The following is a 20,790-nucleotide window of genomic DNA, read 5'->3' as shown; positions in this document are numbered from 1 at the left end:
AGGCTCGGGGCCCCCCACACCCCCGCGCCCGCCATGAGTTTAAGCCATTGGGTCTGGGACTCAAACTGCAGTCAACTACATGGAAGTCCAGCGACATAGCTATTATGCTAACTGCTGGTCCCGGCATTATCACATTATAAAGCTAGAAAAATGAAGGCTCTGAAATCAGATGCCATCAAGCTGAGGTAAGGCCAGAGTCAGGATGCAGTCTAAGGTCTACTGGATGCCAAGGCTCAGGACACTTACATTCTCCTCTGCTGCTTCTCAGCATTAACAGGGTAAACAAAGAGAAAAAAATAAAAATTTTACTCTAACTTCAGTTACTCGAAGAAATATGGATCATTGGAAAAGTCATAACATATTTTTCTATGTGTTTCTATAAAAAAATATATCCTGACTTTTCCAATGACCCAATATTTTCAGTAAAGATTAATCATCTACATTTTTTAAGGAAAACATAATAATTTTTCATTGGAAATCACTGAAGGGAGCAGAAAACTTTCACCTTCAAAGAGTTCCCACAATGCTAATTTCAGGTACAGACCATTGTAAAACATCAAAATCTAAAGATGGAATTTTAGTTACCCTGTGATCCAGGTTCTAAGGTGACGGCCCAGGCAGTGAAGCAAGCATCCAGAAGTCAAGGCATGTTCTCCACCAAAGGCTCTGCTTTCTCCTTCAGGCTTCAGCCCCAACATCACCTCTTCAAAAAGACCCCCAACATCCCACCCTAACCAACCTCCCACCCTAACCAACCTCCCACCCTAAGCAACCTTCTTTTCCAGTCACTATCACACATGCTGTTTTTTGTTTTGTTTTTCTGCACTTGGCACTGAGTGAAATGATCTGTTTTATTTAGTTTAATTATTATCTCCATCTCTCTTTATTCAATTCCCCAAAAACATCACCAATACAAATCCCTTCTCTTGGAGCCCCCATGGGAGCCTGCACTTGCTACACCCATATCTCAACACCAACAGGAATGTCCACAAAAGGTGCTTCCTAAAGATTGGCTAAATGAACGGCCAAACCCGGAAACTCACATCTTTCCGTGTCTTATGCTCTGCAGCCTGAATCCTCTGATCCATTTCATCTTCCAACTCACTCAACTGCATGGCTGCCTTGTCCTGGGCTCTGAAATTCAAAAGGATGCATACCTTTCCATTAGACACTTGGGCCAGTAACATGAAAATGTCACACTTTATTTCAAGCCTCATCTTTTATAGATGAGAAGAAACATGCTATTCAAAAGACGATTTCCCATTCCTTCCACATGATTAAATGAGATTGACATTTGGCCATTTTGGTGTAAAACTGTATTAAAACTAGATATAAAATAAATGAAATGAATTATATTAAAATGCTATTAAACTAGATTGTGGCCAACAGTATATGCAGAAACCAAATTGCTGGGAGGTTCTCAAAAAAATCCTTTTCACTGCCATGACTGAGTCATAACTCCAGACAAAAAATAGAGAACTTCATGGCCAAGTAATGGTTGGACATTATTTTGAAGTTATTGTTATAAGGGTGCCAGTAGGTGGCATGGTGGTTAAGGCAGTTGGACTCCCACATGGTTGACCATGGTTCACATCCCAGACCGGATGACCTGTAAATCACACTGGGCATGTGTACATGCATGTCCAAAATCCCAGGAGAAAAATGGAGGAGTAAAGATTGTGGCGTGGCCCCTCGGGGGTGATTTCTCACTTTCTCTCTCACGGTCTCTCTTTATCTCTCTCCAGTGAGTACATATACCCTAAGGCGATATCCTCTGGGGGAAAAAAAAAAGAAATTGTATTATATGAACATTGCATTATACGCTAAAGTTGGAAGGGAAAAAAAGATATCAACAACTATTTTTAATCAGTCCTTAAAGTTCAAGAATGTAGATAAAGTTACCTTTTAGAAATATTCTGATTCTTTTTTTTTTTTGAAATATTCTGATTCTTTTATTAATGCAATTAACAAATCACATCTCTATGGAGGCAGAGCATATTAACTTGCCTAAAAGTTAGAAATGGAAAAATTTCTGTGAGAGAGGCTATCTGGTATGAAGATGTCTGTTGCTTTACAATGACTGAGATTTCAGATTAAATCCTAAAAAAAAAAAAAAATTATTTGGGTAACATGTCCAATTATCTAACTTTTCACGTGCATAATGACTTGTCTACCTAACCAGACTATAAGCTATTTGGAAGCAGTCACCATGAGAGCTGATTCACTTGGCCCGATGACATACTGTTAAGAAAAGGTTGAGGGCAGGGCCTACGTAAAGACCAGCCGTCTTCTAACGTGATGGGCCTCTGCTGCACCATTCCACCTGCTGTCAACTTACTTATTCTCTCACCACACATCCTGTTTGTGCATTAATTTTTTTAAGGTTTTTGCCACAGGGCGTGTGTCCTCACCAGAGAGAAACAGAGATAGTGAGAAGGAGAGTGAGAAATCACCCCTAGAAGGTATGGCCATACCACAATCCCTTCACCATTCTCTTCCTGAGATTTTGGGCACGCAAACATACACACCTGTGTGATTTTCAAGCCATCAGGTCTGGGACTCAAACAGCAGTTGGCCATGTAGGAGTCTAGTATTAGAATCACCACGCCGCCTGCTGGCCCCGTTTGTGCATTCATTTTCTATATAAAACTCCAAGCTAATGTAGCGGTAGGAAGACCCCAAAGTAAACTTTTGAGTAACATTACTATTTCCTGCTCCTGTTTAACTCCCCCTCACCATGGAACCTTTCCCAAACTTACACTCAAGTGTGGAAAGTCAGTGGTTTCTGTTTACATTCACCAGCTATTTCAAGTCTAGAAATTATGCATCTCCATACCTTTTTTTTTTTTTTTCATTGTTGGTCAACTCTGGAACTGTGCATTGCTCAGCTACAATACCTACTCCCTTTGTTATGATCTTTTCCAGCTATTTCTTCTAGATATCCCATCTCAAATATTGAGAACTGTCTCACAGTCTCATCCGAGTGCCCTATCAGGACAGTGGGAATTCATTCTTCAGGTGCAACCCTGAGCAAAAAGGCTGAGACCTACCCTCAGCCAAAAACAGGGATGAGGATGAATGGCCCTTGGCTAAGAATGCAAGGGATGTTTCACAAGTAGCCATTTAAATACCTGAGCAAGGTCTCTGATAAAGAGGGGCCTTTAGGAGACCTCAGCCTCAGGATAGAGCCTGGCTCTGCCGCCCCCATGACAACACAGAGCAAGGTGGAGGAAAGGCATCAGCACAACTCAGCACGATGTGACGGGTACGCCCACAGAGGCAGCAGCCTCACTGGGAGGGACAGCATGAAGCACATGCCACTCTTTTTCCCTTGTGGGATTTTCAGGTGGAACTATGCTGAGTGTGTGTGCGGATTATTTTCTTCAGTTCTGTCTCTGTCTGCTTGTTGATTGTATATGGAAATACTATAGATTTTTTTTTTTTGGAGAGATTTTCACTGTAGGGCGCGTGCGCTCGCCAGACAGACAGAGAGAGACATAGAGACAGAAAGCGAGAAATCACCCCCCAGGGGGGATGGTCACGCCGCAATCCCTTCTCCTCCATTCTCCTCTCGGGATCTTGGGCATGCACGCACACGCACCCGGCGTGAGATTTAAGCCACCGGGTCTGAGACGCGAACCGCGGTCGACTACGTGGGAGTCAAGCGACATAGCCATTACGCTAACTGCTGGTTCCCGAGAGTTGTATCTTTGTGTGAGTCTATGTATGTGTTCCTGTGCACATTCTTCAGAGTTTGTCAGATATTCACTGGACATGCTCAAGGATCAACGTGTGCTTCTGCTAGTCACCTCAAGAGAGGCCCACTAAGCTCTGAGCCACACTCCAGAATACTCTACAGAACTTGGGAATTCTCGATGCAGACAGTGGCACAGCAGTAAAATGGGACACTGTCAGGTTGATCCACAAGAGGAACTTCTGGGTTTGTATGTAGAGACCTCCCTGGGTATGCCGAGCATGTGTGTGCCCATGATCTGGGGCTTGCTGAAGCCGTGTGTGGCTCATGGCATCAATACCCTGGTGTCTGCTTCTCTCACTCTCCCTTTCATATGAAGGAAATAAAAAATAAACTTAAAAAAAAAAAAATTTGGAGTTCTGAGAACTATCCTTCATCCTACTGGAAGGCCCCTGGGAAAAAAATCTGAGAGAAAAGACCAGAGTCGGGTGCTAAAAATGTTTATAAGATGTTCTTATGAAACCACATGACTAGTTCAACTGTGGCTTGATCTTAGGGCTGTAAGAACAGTCCTAGTTAGCATCAGCATTTTAAAACATTTCTCCTACATTAAAAATAATAATAACAATGTTTGGGGGGCCAGGAAGTGGCACTGGACTCCCACATGGCCGACCTCAGTTAGAGTCCTGGACCCAGTGTGTTGAAAATCAAGCCAAGTGCATGAATGTGCATGTCCCAAATCCCAGGAGGACAATGAAGAAGAAAACTTGAGGAGAAAAATAGAGAGACAGAGGAGCTGGAGCCCACGGGCTTGGGGCCCTCCCTGTCCCTGGGCAGATGGGGAAGCATCCTATCCCAGGAGCTGGGCTTCTGGAGACAGGCAGGGCCGGCAGGTGTGCAGCACAATGGGAGCTGCCAGGGAAAAACGGGGCAGCAAGAAACACCCATGGGGCAAAACACAACAGAATGGTGACAGACAAGGGCCTCACTTTTCAGTATCTGCTGAAGGAGTATGTCTTTCCAGGGAGCAAGGAGGCTGATGTTTGGATTGTAGCATATAAATTCTTTTGTACTGGGTATCTGTTCAAACCAACAAGGTACCTATATGCAGGGCAGCTATGGCTTACATGAACTGCTCGTGTTATTATAAGAGTTTAACTTTGTTTTGGCTCTCAGATCAAGGGTGAGGGCTGAGTGAGGAGGGCTAGGGAGAGAGAACAGTGCTGCAAAGTGAGCAGGCACATGTGCAGCACAGGGCAAGAGGCTTCACTCATGATGTCACTTACTACATCCCACCACCCTAAGGAGGTGGGTATTCACTTCCTCATTCTGCAGATTTAAGAACTGAGACTCAGTGAGATTAAGTCACCTTCCCCCAAAGTATCACAGCTGTAAGTGACAAGACAAGGTTTCAAATGTCACCCTGTCTACCTCTCTGGATGTAGCTTTCTGTATCGAATTGCTGATCCTGAAGAGTTGATATAAGGGGATTCCAATGGCCTGCTGATTGCTGGTTGACCATATAAATTACTACCTGACTCAGCTTCCCTGGGCTGCCTTAATTTAATAACTCTAAATTCCGAGTTTCAGGAAGTCCATCTATGTTATAATGTGATAATGAAGTTCAGTCCATTTGTCCCCTAGGTCAGAGAGTGTAATCAAGGACCTGATGTGCTACTTAGCAAGAAAGAATTTCAATACCTTTTCACTGCAATGGCCAGGTTTTCCATTTCTGTATTTTGAAGTTTGATCTCACGGATAAAGTTCTTTATAATATGTTCATATGGCTGAATGAGTCTAGGCTCCACAAGGTTGATATTTTGATACAAGGTACCAACTTGCTCTTTTCTGAAAAAAAAAAAAAAAAAAACCACAAAAAATTAAACCAATTTTAAAAATCATGAGTTACATAATTCTTTTCTTTTTTTAAAAGGCTTTTTGATATAGGGCACATATACTCAGCTAAGAGAGACAGAGAGATAGAGGGAAAATGAGAAATCACTCCCTAGAGGGAATGGCCACCCTGCAATCCTTTCTCTTCCATTCTCCTCTTGAGATCTTGGGCATGCATGCACACAAGTCTGGGTGCGTTTTTGCAGCCCAGGGCTGGGATTTGAACCATATAGTTGGCCATGTGGAATTCAGCACCTTAACCACTACGCCATCTGCTGGCTTGAATTTACACATTTCATATAGGAAAGATAAACATAAATAAAGAGCCAAAGTAGAAAAAATAATAGCAGAATAATCTAAAATGAAAGGAAGACAGCAGTCAGAGATACTCAGAGATACTATTGGTTTTTTTTTGTTTGTTTGTTTTTTCCATATAAGAAGATGGAGACTTGTGAGGGCAGCAGTAATACATAGAAAGGGACTGATAGGGATGAATATCTTTGTTTTCATCACTATTGTTTTCTTGTTTTGTTTTCTTAATAGAAAGGTACACAAGTTTACAGAAAAGTCAGGTGACATTAAACCAACTATTTGATTCACCAATCCCTAGTATAATTTCAGCCTTCATAGTCGTAACAGTAGTGATAGCTATTATTTTATTGTCAGTTAAAATTACTTCATATAAACTCATATTTATATACGTATTTATTGTTTCTACTCACAATACTTATGACACCAAAGTATGCTTTTTTCTTTCTCACACCAACCAACTCTCCAACTTTCCAGACACCCACTGGGTGTCCAACAATACAATTCAATTCTCACACTAACTGAAGGTAGCACAGACTGCCCAGGTTAAGGGTTCAGTCCCACAAGACTGCCCTGACTTTGGGCACCAGTCACCAGTCCTGGGTTGCCTTCTGTACTGCTGACTAAGCAACTACACACCAGGCTCCTGTGACCCCTCCTAAAGTTCCATGACTGGCCAGAAGAGTTCACAGAACTCAGGAAAACACTTTGCTTCAGTTTACTTCGCTATAAGACACAACTCAAGAGCAGCCAAATGGAAGAGATGCACAGGAAAGGTACAGGAGGTGGGGCAGGTATGCAGAGCTCCATGTCTTTGCTGCCAGCACCTCCATGTGTTCACCAACCAAGCCACTCTCCAAGCCCTGTCATCTAGGGGCTTTTATGAAGGTTGCATTGCACAGGCATCAATTCAACCTTCAGCCATACTCTCTTACCCAAAGGTCAGGAGAAGAGGCCTGAAAGTTCCAACTCTCTAATAATGTCTTGATGACCTATCCTTTTTTTTTTTTCCTTTGGAGAGGTTTTTGCTATAGGGCACATGCGCTTGCCAGACAGACAGAGAGAGACGAAGAGACAGAAAACGAGAAATCCCCCCCCAGGGAGGATGGCCACGCCCCAATCCCTTCTCCTCCATTCTCCTCTTGCGATCTTGGGCACGCACACACACACACACGCCCCGCATGAGCTTAAGCCACCAGGTCTGGGACCCGAACCACGGTCGACTACGTGGAAGACCAGCGACATAGCCATTACACGAACTACTGGTCACCTGGTGACCAATCTTTATCCTGATGCTCAACAGGGACCCAGAGTCCCCAGGCATCTCACTACCACACAAAAGACAGGCTCTGCATTCTGAAGATACCAACGGTTTTAGGAGCCATATGCTAGGAACTTGGGGCAAAGGCCAAGTATGTATTTCTTACTGTACAATATTTAGGTGACAGTTCCCATACTTGTTATTTAGTATCTTTTGTTAAAAGACAGGTTGTGGGGACCAGCAGATGGTTGCGTTGCTGGACTCCCAAGTAGTCGACCGCAGTTCAAATCCTGGATCTAGTGGCTTAAACTCACACTGGACACATGTGTGTGCATGTGTGCCCAAAATCCTAAGAGGAAAATAGAGAAGGGATTGTGGTGTGATCATTCTCCCAGGGAGAGTGATTTCTTGCTTTCTGCCTCTCTGTCTCTCTGGTGAGCACACACACCCTATAGCAAAAATTTCTCTCTTAAAATAAATAAATAAATAAATATGTTCAGAGCTATTTTAATAGGAAAATTGACCAAATTCAGTGGCTAAGCAGCTAGAGGATGAAGGAGCCAGCTGGTGAGACGAGAGGTACCCTCGCTCACAGTGTAAGAGCAGATACACTAAAGTGAGATCCAGCATGATCTATGAATCAGGTGCCCTTGAAGTGTAGTTAGTGGAACTCAACCATCATCAATGGAGGCCATCGCTGTGTGTAGACTCAGTAGCCACCAGTTCCTCACCATATCCAAAGCTTCTCTTGCCTGAGGGGCTGCATATTGGCTTCCTTGGACAGCTTACATCAGAGACCGTGCAATTTGACCTTCCTTCTTTTGATCCTAGTGGAGAGCCATGCTTGCTCATCTTTAACAAAGCTGTGACTGGGTTGTGACAGTAGCAGCACTTTAAAGCAAAGAACATTTACACCAGTTCAAAGAAGAGAAGCGAGAAATTTAGATAACAGGCAACTCTTTGGCCTGAGATGGTAACACCATAATAACAGTAGTAGAGAGATCTGACAATTTTCATCAAGTCTGGAAATGTCAGAGACACGTAATCCTGGGAAAACTAATCACTTTTACATAGTAGGATGTAATGATCACTTTCAATGCTTGGATTATTCTTATGTTTGGTGATATACTGCTGTTATTTTTGTTTTGTTTGTTTTTGAGTTTTTTTCCATAGAGCACATGCACTCACCAGAGAAAGAGAGACAGAGAGAGACAGTGAGAGGGAAAGTAAGAACCCATCCCCCAGAGGGGATGGTCATGCCACAATCTCTCAGTAGCCACCAGTTCCTCACCATATCCAAAGCTTCTCTTGCCTGAGGGGCTGCATATTGGCTTCCTTGGACAGCTTACATCAGAGACCGTGCAATTTGACCTTCCTTCTTTTGATCCTAGTGGAGAGCCATGCTTGCTCATCTTTAACAAAGCTGTGACTGGGTTGTGACAGTAGCAGCACTTTAAAGCAAAGAACATTTACACCAGTTCAAAGAAGAGAAGCGAGAAATTTAGATAACAGGCAACTCTTTGGCCTGAGATGGTAACACCATAATAACAGTAGTAGAGAGATCTGACAATTTTCATCAAGTCTGGAAATGTCAGAGACACGTAATCCTGGGAAAACTAATCACTTTTACATAGTAGGATGTAATGATCACTTTCAATGCTTGGATTATTCTTATGTTTGGTGATATACTGCTGTTATTTTTGTTTTGTTTGTTTTTGAGTTTTTTTCCATAGAGCACATGCACTCACCAGAGAAAGAGAGACAGAGAGAGACAGTGAGAGGGAAAGTAAGAACCCATCCCCCAGAGGGGATGGTCATGCCACAATCTCTTCTCCTCCTTTCTTCTCCTGGGATTTTGAGCATTTATGCACATGCACCAAGCATGATTTTCAAGTTGCCAAGTATGGGACTCCAACCACAGTAGGCCATATGAAAGTCTAGCACCTTAGTCACTACACCACCTGTTGGCACCTACTGCTGTGATATTATAGTTACTCCCTGACAAAAAAAAGTATTCCAATTAATACCTGTGATATAAAGAGATTATTGTTCTCCAGGTGATTATCTAGCTCTGGTGAAGCTATTGGGTGGGCCCCTATAAAAACCAGGATGTGTGAGAGCAAATCACAGCCATCTATGGTGCCTAATGACACCAGAGTAACAGCATAACAGACCAGTCAGAAATTCTTAACACAGGCTTTGCTCTGTTACTCTGCTGAAGGCAGCCTATTAAAATGTTGAGGGCACAAAGAGTGTGATGATAATCCCAGGCCTCAGTAATTGAAAGGCCATACAGAGAGCCATCGCCCAACTGGAATAGACGGTGCAATTAAATATAGTAAGACCAATGGTTGTCATAGGAATAATTCTCTTCAGTGAGTGGTCACCATATTCCAGGGACTGTGCTACAGCTGGTACACATCCTACCTCTGAATGCTCACAATAATCCTGTGGAGGATTTTTATTAATCCATCTTGCACATAGGCAGCATTAACGGCCTGTTATGGGCTGACTGTGTACCTTCCAGAATAACTACCCAGTACCTGAGAATGTGATGTACTTGCAGTCAGGACCTTTAAAGAGGTAATGAAGTTAGAATGAGGTCATCAGGGTGGGTTCTCATCCAATCTTACTTGTATCTTTATAAAAAGAGGAAATTGGGACAGAGAGGTACAGAAGAGAGACCAGGAGAGATTCCACACAAAGAGAGGGTGGTCATGAGAGCAAGCCAGGGAGAAGGGCCTCAGAAGAAACTGATGCTGCTGACCTGCTGACACCTGATCTCCAACATCTATCCTCCAGAACTGTGAGAAAATAAACTGGTTGTTTAAGTCCCCCAGTCTGTGCTGTCTGCTACCACAAATGCCCAGCACCCCCAAACCCAAGGTCACATAGTGATTAAGTGGGTGAGTAGAGATTCAAACTCAACCTCACACTAGAACCAATTTGTGCAACTGCAATATCGCATTGCTTCCCAATTGTGTTAAACATCTGAACTAAGGCAGAAAAAAACAAACAAACAAAAACCAAAGAGACTCAAAATCAAAGGATTCTGCGTATCACTGTGGAAATCTGCAGCCTTGCTGACCGGGCCCTGCAGGCTGTGAGGTGGGATTCGGTGTTGCGGTGGCCTCCAAGAAAGCAGACAGCACACTGCTGTGGCCACTAGGAAGGGGCAGGATTAACACCACCCCCACCCCCACCCGAGTCTTCACCACAGTGCAGGAGCCAGTGGCAGCAAGAGAGAGGGACAAAGTGCAAAGGAACCACAACTCGGACTTCTCACTGCATTCTGCCCACCCAGGTATGTTTCAGATAACGTCCCCTCCTGCAACCCTCCACCATTAATCCCCAAATCTTTCCCACAGTGCAGGAACCAACTGCAGCGAGAGAAATAGACTGAGCACAAAGGGATAATACGACAAGACTTCTCACTGCAGCATTTTGCCCACCCAGGAGCATTTTAAGGTGTTACAGTTTGCTGAACCTGCCAAGTGGGCAACTTCTACTTTCTCCTCCAGTTGAATCTCTCCAGCTCAGCCCAGGCGCATCTGGTCCTGAGAGTCTGAGAAAGGAATCAACACCTAAAGGTGGCTACATACACCCTTCTCTGACTGGAAGACAAAAACACACCTGAGAAGTAGAGCCCTTCTTCCCTGCCAGAGAATCAGCTCCAAAAAAGTAGAAAGAAATGTGTAAGTCATCAGATGACTAGAAGCCAGTGCAGAGGCACAAGAAATATGAGAAAACAAGGAAATATCTCTCCCTCAAGGAAACAGAAAAATTCTTCCTCAGCCACAGACAACACAAAAGAATTCACAGAAATGTCAGAAAAATTCAAAATATTCAAGTGACAAAACTGAATGAAATGCAAAAGAAAACAGAAAACTAACTACAGAAGATGAGAAAGTCCTTCCACAACTTGGAGGAGGATATAGACACCATTAAAAAAAAAATCAAATAGAACTTCTAGAGATGAAGACTGTAATACGGGAAATCCAAATCTCCTTCAAAAATATTAATAGCAAATTAGGTGACATAGAAGACAGAATCTCTGATCTGGAAGACAAAACTTCTGACTTAGATAAAGCCACCAAAAAGAACAAGAACAATAAAAATGAGGACAACATACAAAAAATATAAGACATCATTAAATGCCCAAATAACCAAATAATAGGTACTCTAGAAGATGAAGAATTGGACAAGGGCATAGAAGAACTATTCCATAAAATACTTGCAGAAAACACTCCACTGTCTCCTCTGGACAGATAACTAAACAAACAAACAAAAAAAAGTAAAGAGTTACAGGATCTAAAATATATCATAAATTGAATGGACTTCACAGACATCTATGGAACTTCCTACTCAACGACCACAAAATACACACAATTTTATCACTCTCACCTGAAATATTTTCAAAGACTGACCACATGATAGGGCACAAAACAAGCCTTTACAAATTCAAAGGTATAAAAACTATATCCAGCATCTACTCTAACCACGAGATTACACTTGATATGAACTGCAGAAAAACCCTCAAAACTACACAAACACATGGAAACTAAACAGCTTACTGAATGATTTCACAGCGACTGAAGAAATTAAGACTGAAATTTAAAAATTCATAACCTCTGGGACACCACAAAAGCAGTTATAAGGGGGGAGTTCATAGAGATTAGTGCTCACAAGAAAAAAATGGAAGGTGACAAATAGACAACCTAACAACACACCTCGGGGAACTGAACAAAAATACCGGGAGAAAAGAAATAATAAAGATAAGAGCAGAAATAAACAAAATAGAGACTAAACAAACTACACAGAAAATAAATAAAACCAAAAGCTGGTTCTTTGAGCAGATAAACAGAATTGATGCACTGTTAGCTAGATTAATTAAGAACAGAGAAAGGAACCAGATAACTCTAATCAGCAATAAAGCAGGCAATATTACAACAGACATAAAAGAAATACAAAAGATCAGACTACAGAATACTATGCCAACAAACAAGAAAACGTGGATAAGATGGACAAATTTCTGGACACCTACAAAGACTGAATCAGGAAGAAATACAAAGCCCAAATAGATCAGTAAAAAAACAATGAGATTAAAGCAGTAATAAATAGTCTCCCAAAAAGAAAAAGCCCAGGTCTTGATGGCTTCACTTCTGAATTCTACAAAACCTTTAAAGAAGAGCTAACCCTCAATGTACTCAAATTATTTCTAAAGATTCAAAAAGAAGGAACTCTCCCAAATTCATTTTATAAATTCTCTATCACCCTCATCCCCCAAACAGGCAAGGACCTAACAAAAAAGAAAACTACAGATTAGTATCTTTGATGAATATAGATGCAAAAATTCTCGGTAGATACTAGCAAATCATATTCAATGACACATTAAAAAAATCATACACCTGGGGCCAGCAGTTAGTGTAACGGCTATGTCACTGAACTCCCATGGAGTTGAGCGCAGTTCGAGTTCCGGACCCAGTGGCTTAAAATCACGCCTGGCACATGTGCATGCATGCCCAAGATCCCAAGAGGAGAATGGAGGAGAAGGGATTGCGGCGTGGCCATCCCCCCGGGGGGGAGGGGGTGTGATTTCTCACGTTCTGTCTCTCACTGTCTTTCGGGCGAGCATACACGCCCTATAGCAAAAACTTCTCAAAAAAAAAAAAAAGATTATACACCACGACAGGTAGGCTTTATTTCAGGGATGCAAGGGATAGTCAACATATGCAAAACCATAAATGTAATACATCATACTAACAGAAAGAAAGGTTAAAAACCACATGATCAAGTGGCAGATGAGCTTCATCAATGAAGAAAAGGCATTTGGTAAAATACAATATCCCTTTATGATGAAGACTCTCAGCAAAATCAGCGTAGAAGGGACATTTCTCAACATAGTAAAAGCCATACATTAAAAACTCATAACTAACATCAGACTGAAGAGGTAAAAACTGAAGACTTTTCCACTAAAAACTGGTACAAGACAAGGATGCCCAGTTTCTCCACTCCTTTTTAATACAGTACCAGAAGTCTTAGCCAATGCAGTCAGATAAAAGAATAAAATTAAAAGTATTCAAATAGGATGACATGATTATACGCATAGAAAACCCAAAAATAATCCACACACACACACACACACACACACACTCACCGCACACACAAATTCCTGAAAGTGAATACAGTAAACTAGGAAGATATAAAATCAACATATAGAAATCTATAGCATTTTTATACACAAACAATGAACAGATTGAGGTAGAAAGAAAAAAATTCCATTTACAATAGCCACAAAAAACTGTAAGATAACTAGGGATAAACCTAATCAAGGAAGTCAAAGACATCTATAAGGAAAACAGTGAAAAACTTTAAAAAGAAATTGAAAATGACACAAAAAGTGGAAATAAATCCCATTAATTAATATAATAAAAATGTCAATTCTATTCAAATTAATCTATAAATTTAATGCAATCATGGGATCAGCAGTTAGCATAATGGCTATGTCGCTGGACTCTCATGTAGTCAACCATGGTTCAAGTCCCGGACCCAGTGGCTTGAACTCACACCGGGCACATGTGTGTGCGTGCCCAAGATCCCGAGAGGAGAATGGAGGAGAAGGGATTGTGGCGTGGCCATTCTCCCTCGGGGGTGATTTCTCGCTTTCTGTCTCTCTGTCTCTTTCTGTCTCTCTGGCAAGCGCAAGCACCCTATAGCAAAAATCTCTAAAAAAAAAAGTAATGCAATCACTATCAAGTTATTAGAGATAGTCTTCCCAGAATTAGGGGGGGAAAAAACATAAAATTTACAGAAGCATGAAAAACCACAAATCGCCAAAGCAATACTGTGAAAAAAAGAAGAAAGTAGGAGATGTCTCACTCCTTGACCTCAAAATATATTACAAAGCTGTGACAATTGAAACAGCATAGTACTTGCACAAAAAACAGGCATGTAGATCAATGGAATAGAATAGAGAATCCAGAAATAAACCTTTAAACATATGCCCAACTGATTTTCAACAAAGGGCACAAGACAAGCCAGTGGGTTTGCTGAAGAAAATATCTTCAGTAAATGATGCTGGAAAAACTGGATATCCACCTACAGAAAAATGAAACTGAACCCCTATCCCTAATAATTAGTAAAAACCAACTCAAAATTGATCAAAGATCTAAACAAACCCTTAAACTATAAAATAATGGTGAAAAACACAGGGGAAATTCTTGGAAACATTGGAGTAGGCAGACTTCTTAAATAAGACCCCCAAGCACAGGCAATAATCCCAAAATAACAAGTGAGATTACATCAGGTTAAAAAGCTTCTGCACAGCAAAATAAATAATAATTAGAGTGAAGAGACAACCCCTGGAATGGAGGAATATTTGCAAACTCTCCCCCGAATAAGGGACTGATAACCAAAATATACATGGCATTCAAGCAGCTTACCCTCAAAACTATATTCAATCCAATTAAAAAGTTGGCAAACGAGCTGAACAGACAACTCTTCAAGGAAGATATACAGCCCAAAAGCATATGAAAAATGTTCGATACCCCTTATCAGAAGGAGATGCAAATTAAAACCACAATGAGATACCATCTAACCCTAGTCAGAACGGTTAAGATGAAAAAAATACAGAATGTTAAGTAAGGCAACTGCAGTAAAAAGCAAACTCTCCAGCACTGGTGGTAATGTAGATTAGTATAGCCATTATAGAGAACAATATGGAGGTTCCTTGAAGATCTACAAGTAGAACTACCTTATGATCCAGAAATTCCACTCTTGGGTATCTATCCAAAATAGAGGAATATACTCAACAGGAAAAACACTTGCACAAACAGTACCACATGTTTATTGTGGCACTGTTCACAATTGCTAAGACATAGAATCAACCCAAATGTCCCAAGAACAGATGAATTGAAAACATGTGGTATATATACACTATGGAATACTACTCAACCCCCCAAAATAATGAGATCCTGGCATATGACAGCAAGTTGATGAATATTAAAGATTTAATGCTAAGCAAATCAAGCCAGACTATGAAAGAGAGGCACTGAATGTCCCTACTCAATACATACCAAACGTCTGCACTCTATAGCAGAAACTGAAAGATTTGAATGTATAAATACATGGAGAGCAACTGTGGATACTAGAGACAATGTGTGAGGAGGGTGAAAAATAGGGGGGCGGGGTGAGAAGGAGGGAAGCAAGGGAACCAAGGGGAAAAAAGAAGCAAAACATTTCATGGATACAAAAATGGAAATTTATCTGTTGATGATAATGTATATGTAGTATCTTTGACTGAACTAATATATAGTGTGTTCATACTGGAAAAACTCATTTTGTATGCTTTAAAGATGTACAGTGATTTAATATAAAAATAATTAATTAATTAGCTCAAGAATTATGCAACACTGCAACAAATGAGGTATGTATTATCTTATTCTTACGCATGGCCCCAAAGTGTCCAGGTAGATGTCAATTTCTCGAGTATGCACATAGAAATAAACTGCTCAATCTAAGTAGAGACCAATTATGATTCAAAAGAATAGCTCAGTTGAAATATTATGAATAAAACTATAGAGGCAGGTCACTTGATTTGGTGATATAAGGCACAAACAGCTGCCATCATCCCTCCTATCAGAGTAGCGTACAAAAGCTGGCTCTAATGGTGAGCCATATTATTTATTATAGAGCAGTAAAAAAACAGCTCTATTCTTAGAATGCCTATGCAATTTCAGTGTTCAACAGGATCATTAACTTCTATGCCTTTGTCTATTAATGACCACTAGCAGGAAGCAAAGCATAAAAACTTGCTCTTTAACAGGAACCTGATTGACGGGAGGGGGGGGGGAACCATGAAAATACTGTCACCTACAGTTCACGTTTACTGGCTAATACACAACAATAAAATGTTCAGAAGTGATGTCTCAGTAGATCCCCTCGCTTTCTGTAAACTTCTAAAATGAGAAGGAAACATGATTTGTCAATTCTCTAGAGTCATTTGCTTGTCTTGACATTATATGAACTTTTTAGAGTAATTTACTGCAAAGTGTGCATTTAGATTAAATTTAAGATACCTGTCACTAGCAGAAAATGTGTCACATGGTGAGTCACTGTACCAGAACTACCTGGATATTCTCCAATTTTTTTACTATGGACACGCAGGGAGATCTGATTTCTCAGAATCCCTGTGGCTAGAAGGTTGAGCCCATATGACCGGTTCTGGGGAATGAAATAGGAGCAGAAATGACATGCACTTGGCACTTCCATGCTTGGCCTCTAAAAATCTGCTCTTTACCCTAATTCTTCATCTCATATTATTTTATTCATAATCCCACCCCCCTCTCTCTCTCTCTCTTACTTCCTTTCTCCCTTATTGTCTTCCTCGTGGCTAAAGTGAAGATCTCTAACACACCAAAGGCACGAAATAAAAATGTGCTTGAAGGAGAAAATCAGAGGCAAGATGTTTAAGGGACACAGAAATGGAGGAATGTCTGCTCTTGATAACATCTAAGATTTGTCAGCTGGATTGGTGTGAAGTGTATTCGTAATTGGGTAAATTTATTTTACAAGCCGTAGTGATGTACAGTGATTGAATGTATAAATTGAAATAATAATAATAAAAAAAATGTGCTTCAATCCTGGAATCACCATACGGAGAGAAACTATTCACAACAGTTGCTTGACCAGATCAATCTGTCTGATACGAAAGAGAATAAGTGCACACTGCAGGAAACCACTAAGGCTTTGAAATTTTCCTTTACAATCGCCTTTAGCTTCAAAAGGAGACATTATAGTTTTCTATTGGGCAGCTTATCATTCTCTCTCAAAGCACAACACTTCCTCAACTCCTTTTTGGATAGCTTCATATTAACTAAATAATAAAACTGTAAGTCTTTACCTCCACCACTCCTTTAGAAGGGAACAAAAGACTACTCTAAAGAATTCATACATTGACACAGACATTTATTGGGCACCTTATATATGCCTTTCAGGCACTGATTTAAACATTTAGTTGCAATGTGCACTTAATTCTCATGACAACTCTATGAAAAAGTTATCTATAAGACCCTATTTGCTGACGAGGAGATTAAGGCAGAGGGTGAGTAGCAGTGGTAGCAGAGCAAGGATTCCAACGCAGTCCATCTGGCTTGAGTCCAGCTCTCCAGGAGGAACTAGCCCTTCACCATAAGGTTAAGTGCTTCACTGTTATTCAGGGTTCACACACACACACATCCCTCCTTTTAAGAAAGCTGGAAGTACCATGATTATTTTTAAATTGCTTTGGAGGAGAGTATATAGCATTGCTACAAGGATTTTATCCACATTACAAAGGATTCCCTTGAAGAATGGAAGCATGACTAAGATTAAAATGAGATAACCTTATAAAACATAGTTTATTTAAAGCCACTCGGGGAAAGCACTATGTTAGTGGTGAGGCACTTTCCCCTATCTGCCTGTAGGCTTCCTTTGGTCTGAATCTGTGAAACAGGAGAACTCCCTGGATTACGCTGAGAGACTAACAAGTGCACTTGGTGATTCTCTCACTTGACAGGAAAAGCAAAACCAAGAACAAAAGAGTACTTTTTTGTATTAAGAGATAATTCCTGGTCTCTCTTCATAAGATTTCCATGCTACACCCTGCACAGGTAGCTAAACACCTGTGGATTCTTCAACTCAACACACTTGGCACTGAGACTTGCTGCCAAGATTGTCTTTTATTCCACTCTAAGAACGTGGCAGTCACAGCCCTCTTCCGGTGTCCTTGCTCTTTGACGTCAAAGGTTAAACAAGCAGAGACTACTCAGTGGCTGCATACATGACTGTTTTCTTCTGGGTCTGACCCAGTTTGACGCACATGACTGCTGAGGATGCCCCAGAGTGACAAGACTTGAAAGCATTTTTAACGCGTTAAGATCCACGGCCTCATGTAACCCATTTACACTTGGATTCACTGATGCCATGTAGGCCTGTTTACAGGTGTACTTGACAATCACTAGGCAAAGATGAAAGATCAAGTCACATGAGTTAGTCAAGAAAAAACAAACTCTACTGTGCTGACAGCCACTCACACTAGAAAGTCTAATTCATGTGTGAGGATACCAAATGAAACACAGGGGAAAATGTATCCTAAATTACTAACCAGTTTTCATTTATCTTCTTGTTCAATAAGTTACAAGATGAGGGACCAGCAGTTACCGTAATGGCTATGTCGCTGGACTCCCATGTAGTCGACCGCAGTTCGAGTCCTGGACCCGGTGGCTTAAACTCACACTGGGCGTGTGTGTATGCGTGCCCAGGATCCCAAGAGGAAAATGGAGGAGAAGGGATTGTGGTGTGGCCATCTACCATGGGGAATGATTTCTCGCTTTCTGTCTCTCTGTCTCTCTCTGTCTGGTGAGTGCACGCACCCTATAGCAAAAACTTCTCCAAAAAGAAGAAAAAAAATAAGTTACAAGACGATTTGTATGAAAGATAGTAGTAATGGCTCTTGAGTAAGGAAAAATTCACAATTTAAAACTTTAAATGGATACCTGGGAAATATACATTTTATTGCAAATATCCCCACTAAGGTTGAAAGATTAGTTGCGCTTAGAAGAAAAAAACAGTATACTTAAGTTGTATAAAATTTTAAAGGTCACACTTTTTTTTAATTAATTAATTTATTTATTTATTTATTTTATTTACCTGAGGGCAGGGGTACTTGCTGAAAAAAGAGAAAAGAAGAGTGAGAAAGTATCTCTGTGAAGGATAGTCATGGCACAATCCCTTCTCCTCCATCTCTCCCTCCTTTCGAGGTTTTGGGCATGCATTCACATGTTTCTAGCAAATTTCTCAAGCCGCTGGGTCTGGAACTTGAATCACTCAGTTGGTCATACGGGATCTAGCAGCCTTAATGGCCAGGACATGGGCTGGCCCAGTCAAGCATTTTCATAAGATAAACATTTTTCTCAAAAGAACACCTACAATTAGAGGAATCCCACCCTCTGCTCTAGGTTAGCTAACTCAGTTACGACACAACTAGACAACACAAATGCTGATGTCCTCAACCTGGTCCTGCAGCCAGTAGACTTGGAAAGACAAGCTGGCCCAAAGGCCTGGACTTCCCTGGCCTCTGTTTGGCTGTTGCTTGGTTAGAGGACGATCTATTAAACCCCCAATGCCTCAGCCAGGGCTCCCAACCCAAATATGTCTCCTACAGATCATCTTTCTGGATGGTCACCTGGAGAAATATTTTATTTACTTAAGTACTTATTTGGTTAATGTTCCTCAAACACTTTTAAAATGAAAACATCCTGAAAAGGGAGAGTTTCTAGATTCGGTCAGACTCTAAAAACAATTTAGATTGCAAATTGCTTTCTATTTAAAATCACTGATATTTAGTTACTGGGAGTTTGTCACAGAGGCAGGAGAAGAGACCCAGCAAGAGGATGTCTCTAGGAAAGCACACTGGTTACAGGCACCTGCACCCAGTGAGTAATCAAGCAACATGAGCCACGGGCACCATTTATGAACTAACTCTACTCCCCAAGTAAACTAGAAAGAAGTAGATGGCTGTCTCCTGTCTTTGTCTGTGTGTTGATTCAGGAAAGGGCTAAAAGGAAGAAATTCTTATGATGCAGAAGCCTGATGGTCAGAAATGTCTTATGTGCGCCAGTGTTCCTGGAACTGAAAAAGGAAAATTGGGTCACGCCTGAGATCAGTCTGCAAAGATTATAGTCCATGGGTAAGGGAATTTTTTCTGCAAAGCACCGGACAGAAAATATTTTAGGCTTTGTAGGCAATATGGCCTCTGTTGCAACTATTCAGTTCTATCACAGTAGAGAATACAGAAATGATGGAGCTTGGCTGTGCTTCAATAAAACTTTATTTACATGAATAGGCAGAAGGCCAAATGGGCCTTCTTTTGCTGATCCCTGTTAAGAGTCTAATAATTTCAGGCCCCAAGCATAGGTATGGGGCAATGCAGATCTTACCAAGGTTTTTACCCAGGAAAACAAGCTTTTGTTCACATTCTGATCCTAGGTCCAGATAACACTTTTTTCTTCATATATACAAGTTCCTTCTGTGGATATCACATTATTAATGGGTTATATATGAGCACATATGTATGTAAGAATATACATCTCTGCTGGGGGTCAGCAGATGGCATAGCAGTTATGTTGCTAGACTCCCACATGGCCGACCACGGTATGAGTCCCAAACCCAGTGACTTGAAACACACCAGCCTCGTGTGTATGCATACCCAAGATCTTGGGAGGAAAACTGAGGAAAAGGGATTGTGGTGTGGCCATCCTCGTGGGGGGGGGGGTGATTTCTCACTTTCCCCCTTACTGCCTCTGTCTGTCTCATGTAGGTGCTCTAAAGCAAAAACCTTTTAAAAAAAAAAAAAGAATATGCACCTCTTTAAAAAACTTATCTTGCAATGCACGTTTCCTTTTTATCAATTGACCTTGAATCAAGTTAAACACAGGCATAACCTAGTAATGTCAGAGTAAAAATCATTCAATATATACTACAGTATTATACTATTATATATACCATATAGTGTATGTGTGTGTATATATATGTGAAAGCTATTTTTCACCAAATAGGGTATAGTATAGTCATATACTATATATATATACACATA

The 20,790-nt window shown here is 41.0% G+C and overlaps 1 protein-coding gene across 1 annotated transcript in view; it reads right to left on the bottom strand.

Moving 5' to 3' along the window:
* RASEF (RAS and EF-hand domain containing) overlaps window positions 1–20,790 on the bottom strand; it is a gene marked incomplete at its 5' end in the record, with an annotated part of 95,368 nt that overhangs the window by 49,725 nt on the left and 24,853 nt on the right. The window contains 2 exons of the mRNA XM_006145509.3: window positions 1,044–1,134; window positions 5,396–5,542. Of these exons, the coding sequence (XP_006145571.1) occupies window positions 1,044–1,134; window positions 5,396–5,542 (238 nt within the window). The remainder of the gene's footprint in view (window positions 1–1,043; window positions 1,135–5,395; window positions 5,543–20,790) is intronic.

This window comes from Tupaia chinensis, unplaced genomic scaffold, assembly GCF_000334495.1.
Source record: "Tupaia chinensis unplaced genomic scaffold, TupChi_1.0 Scaffold000147_1, whole genome shotgun sequence".
NCBI lineage: Eukaryota > Metazoa > Chordata > Mammalia > Scandentia > Tupaiidae > Tupaia > Tupaia belangeri.
This window is presented reverse-complemented; position numbering and strand designations above follow the sequence as displayed.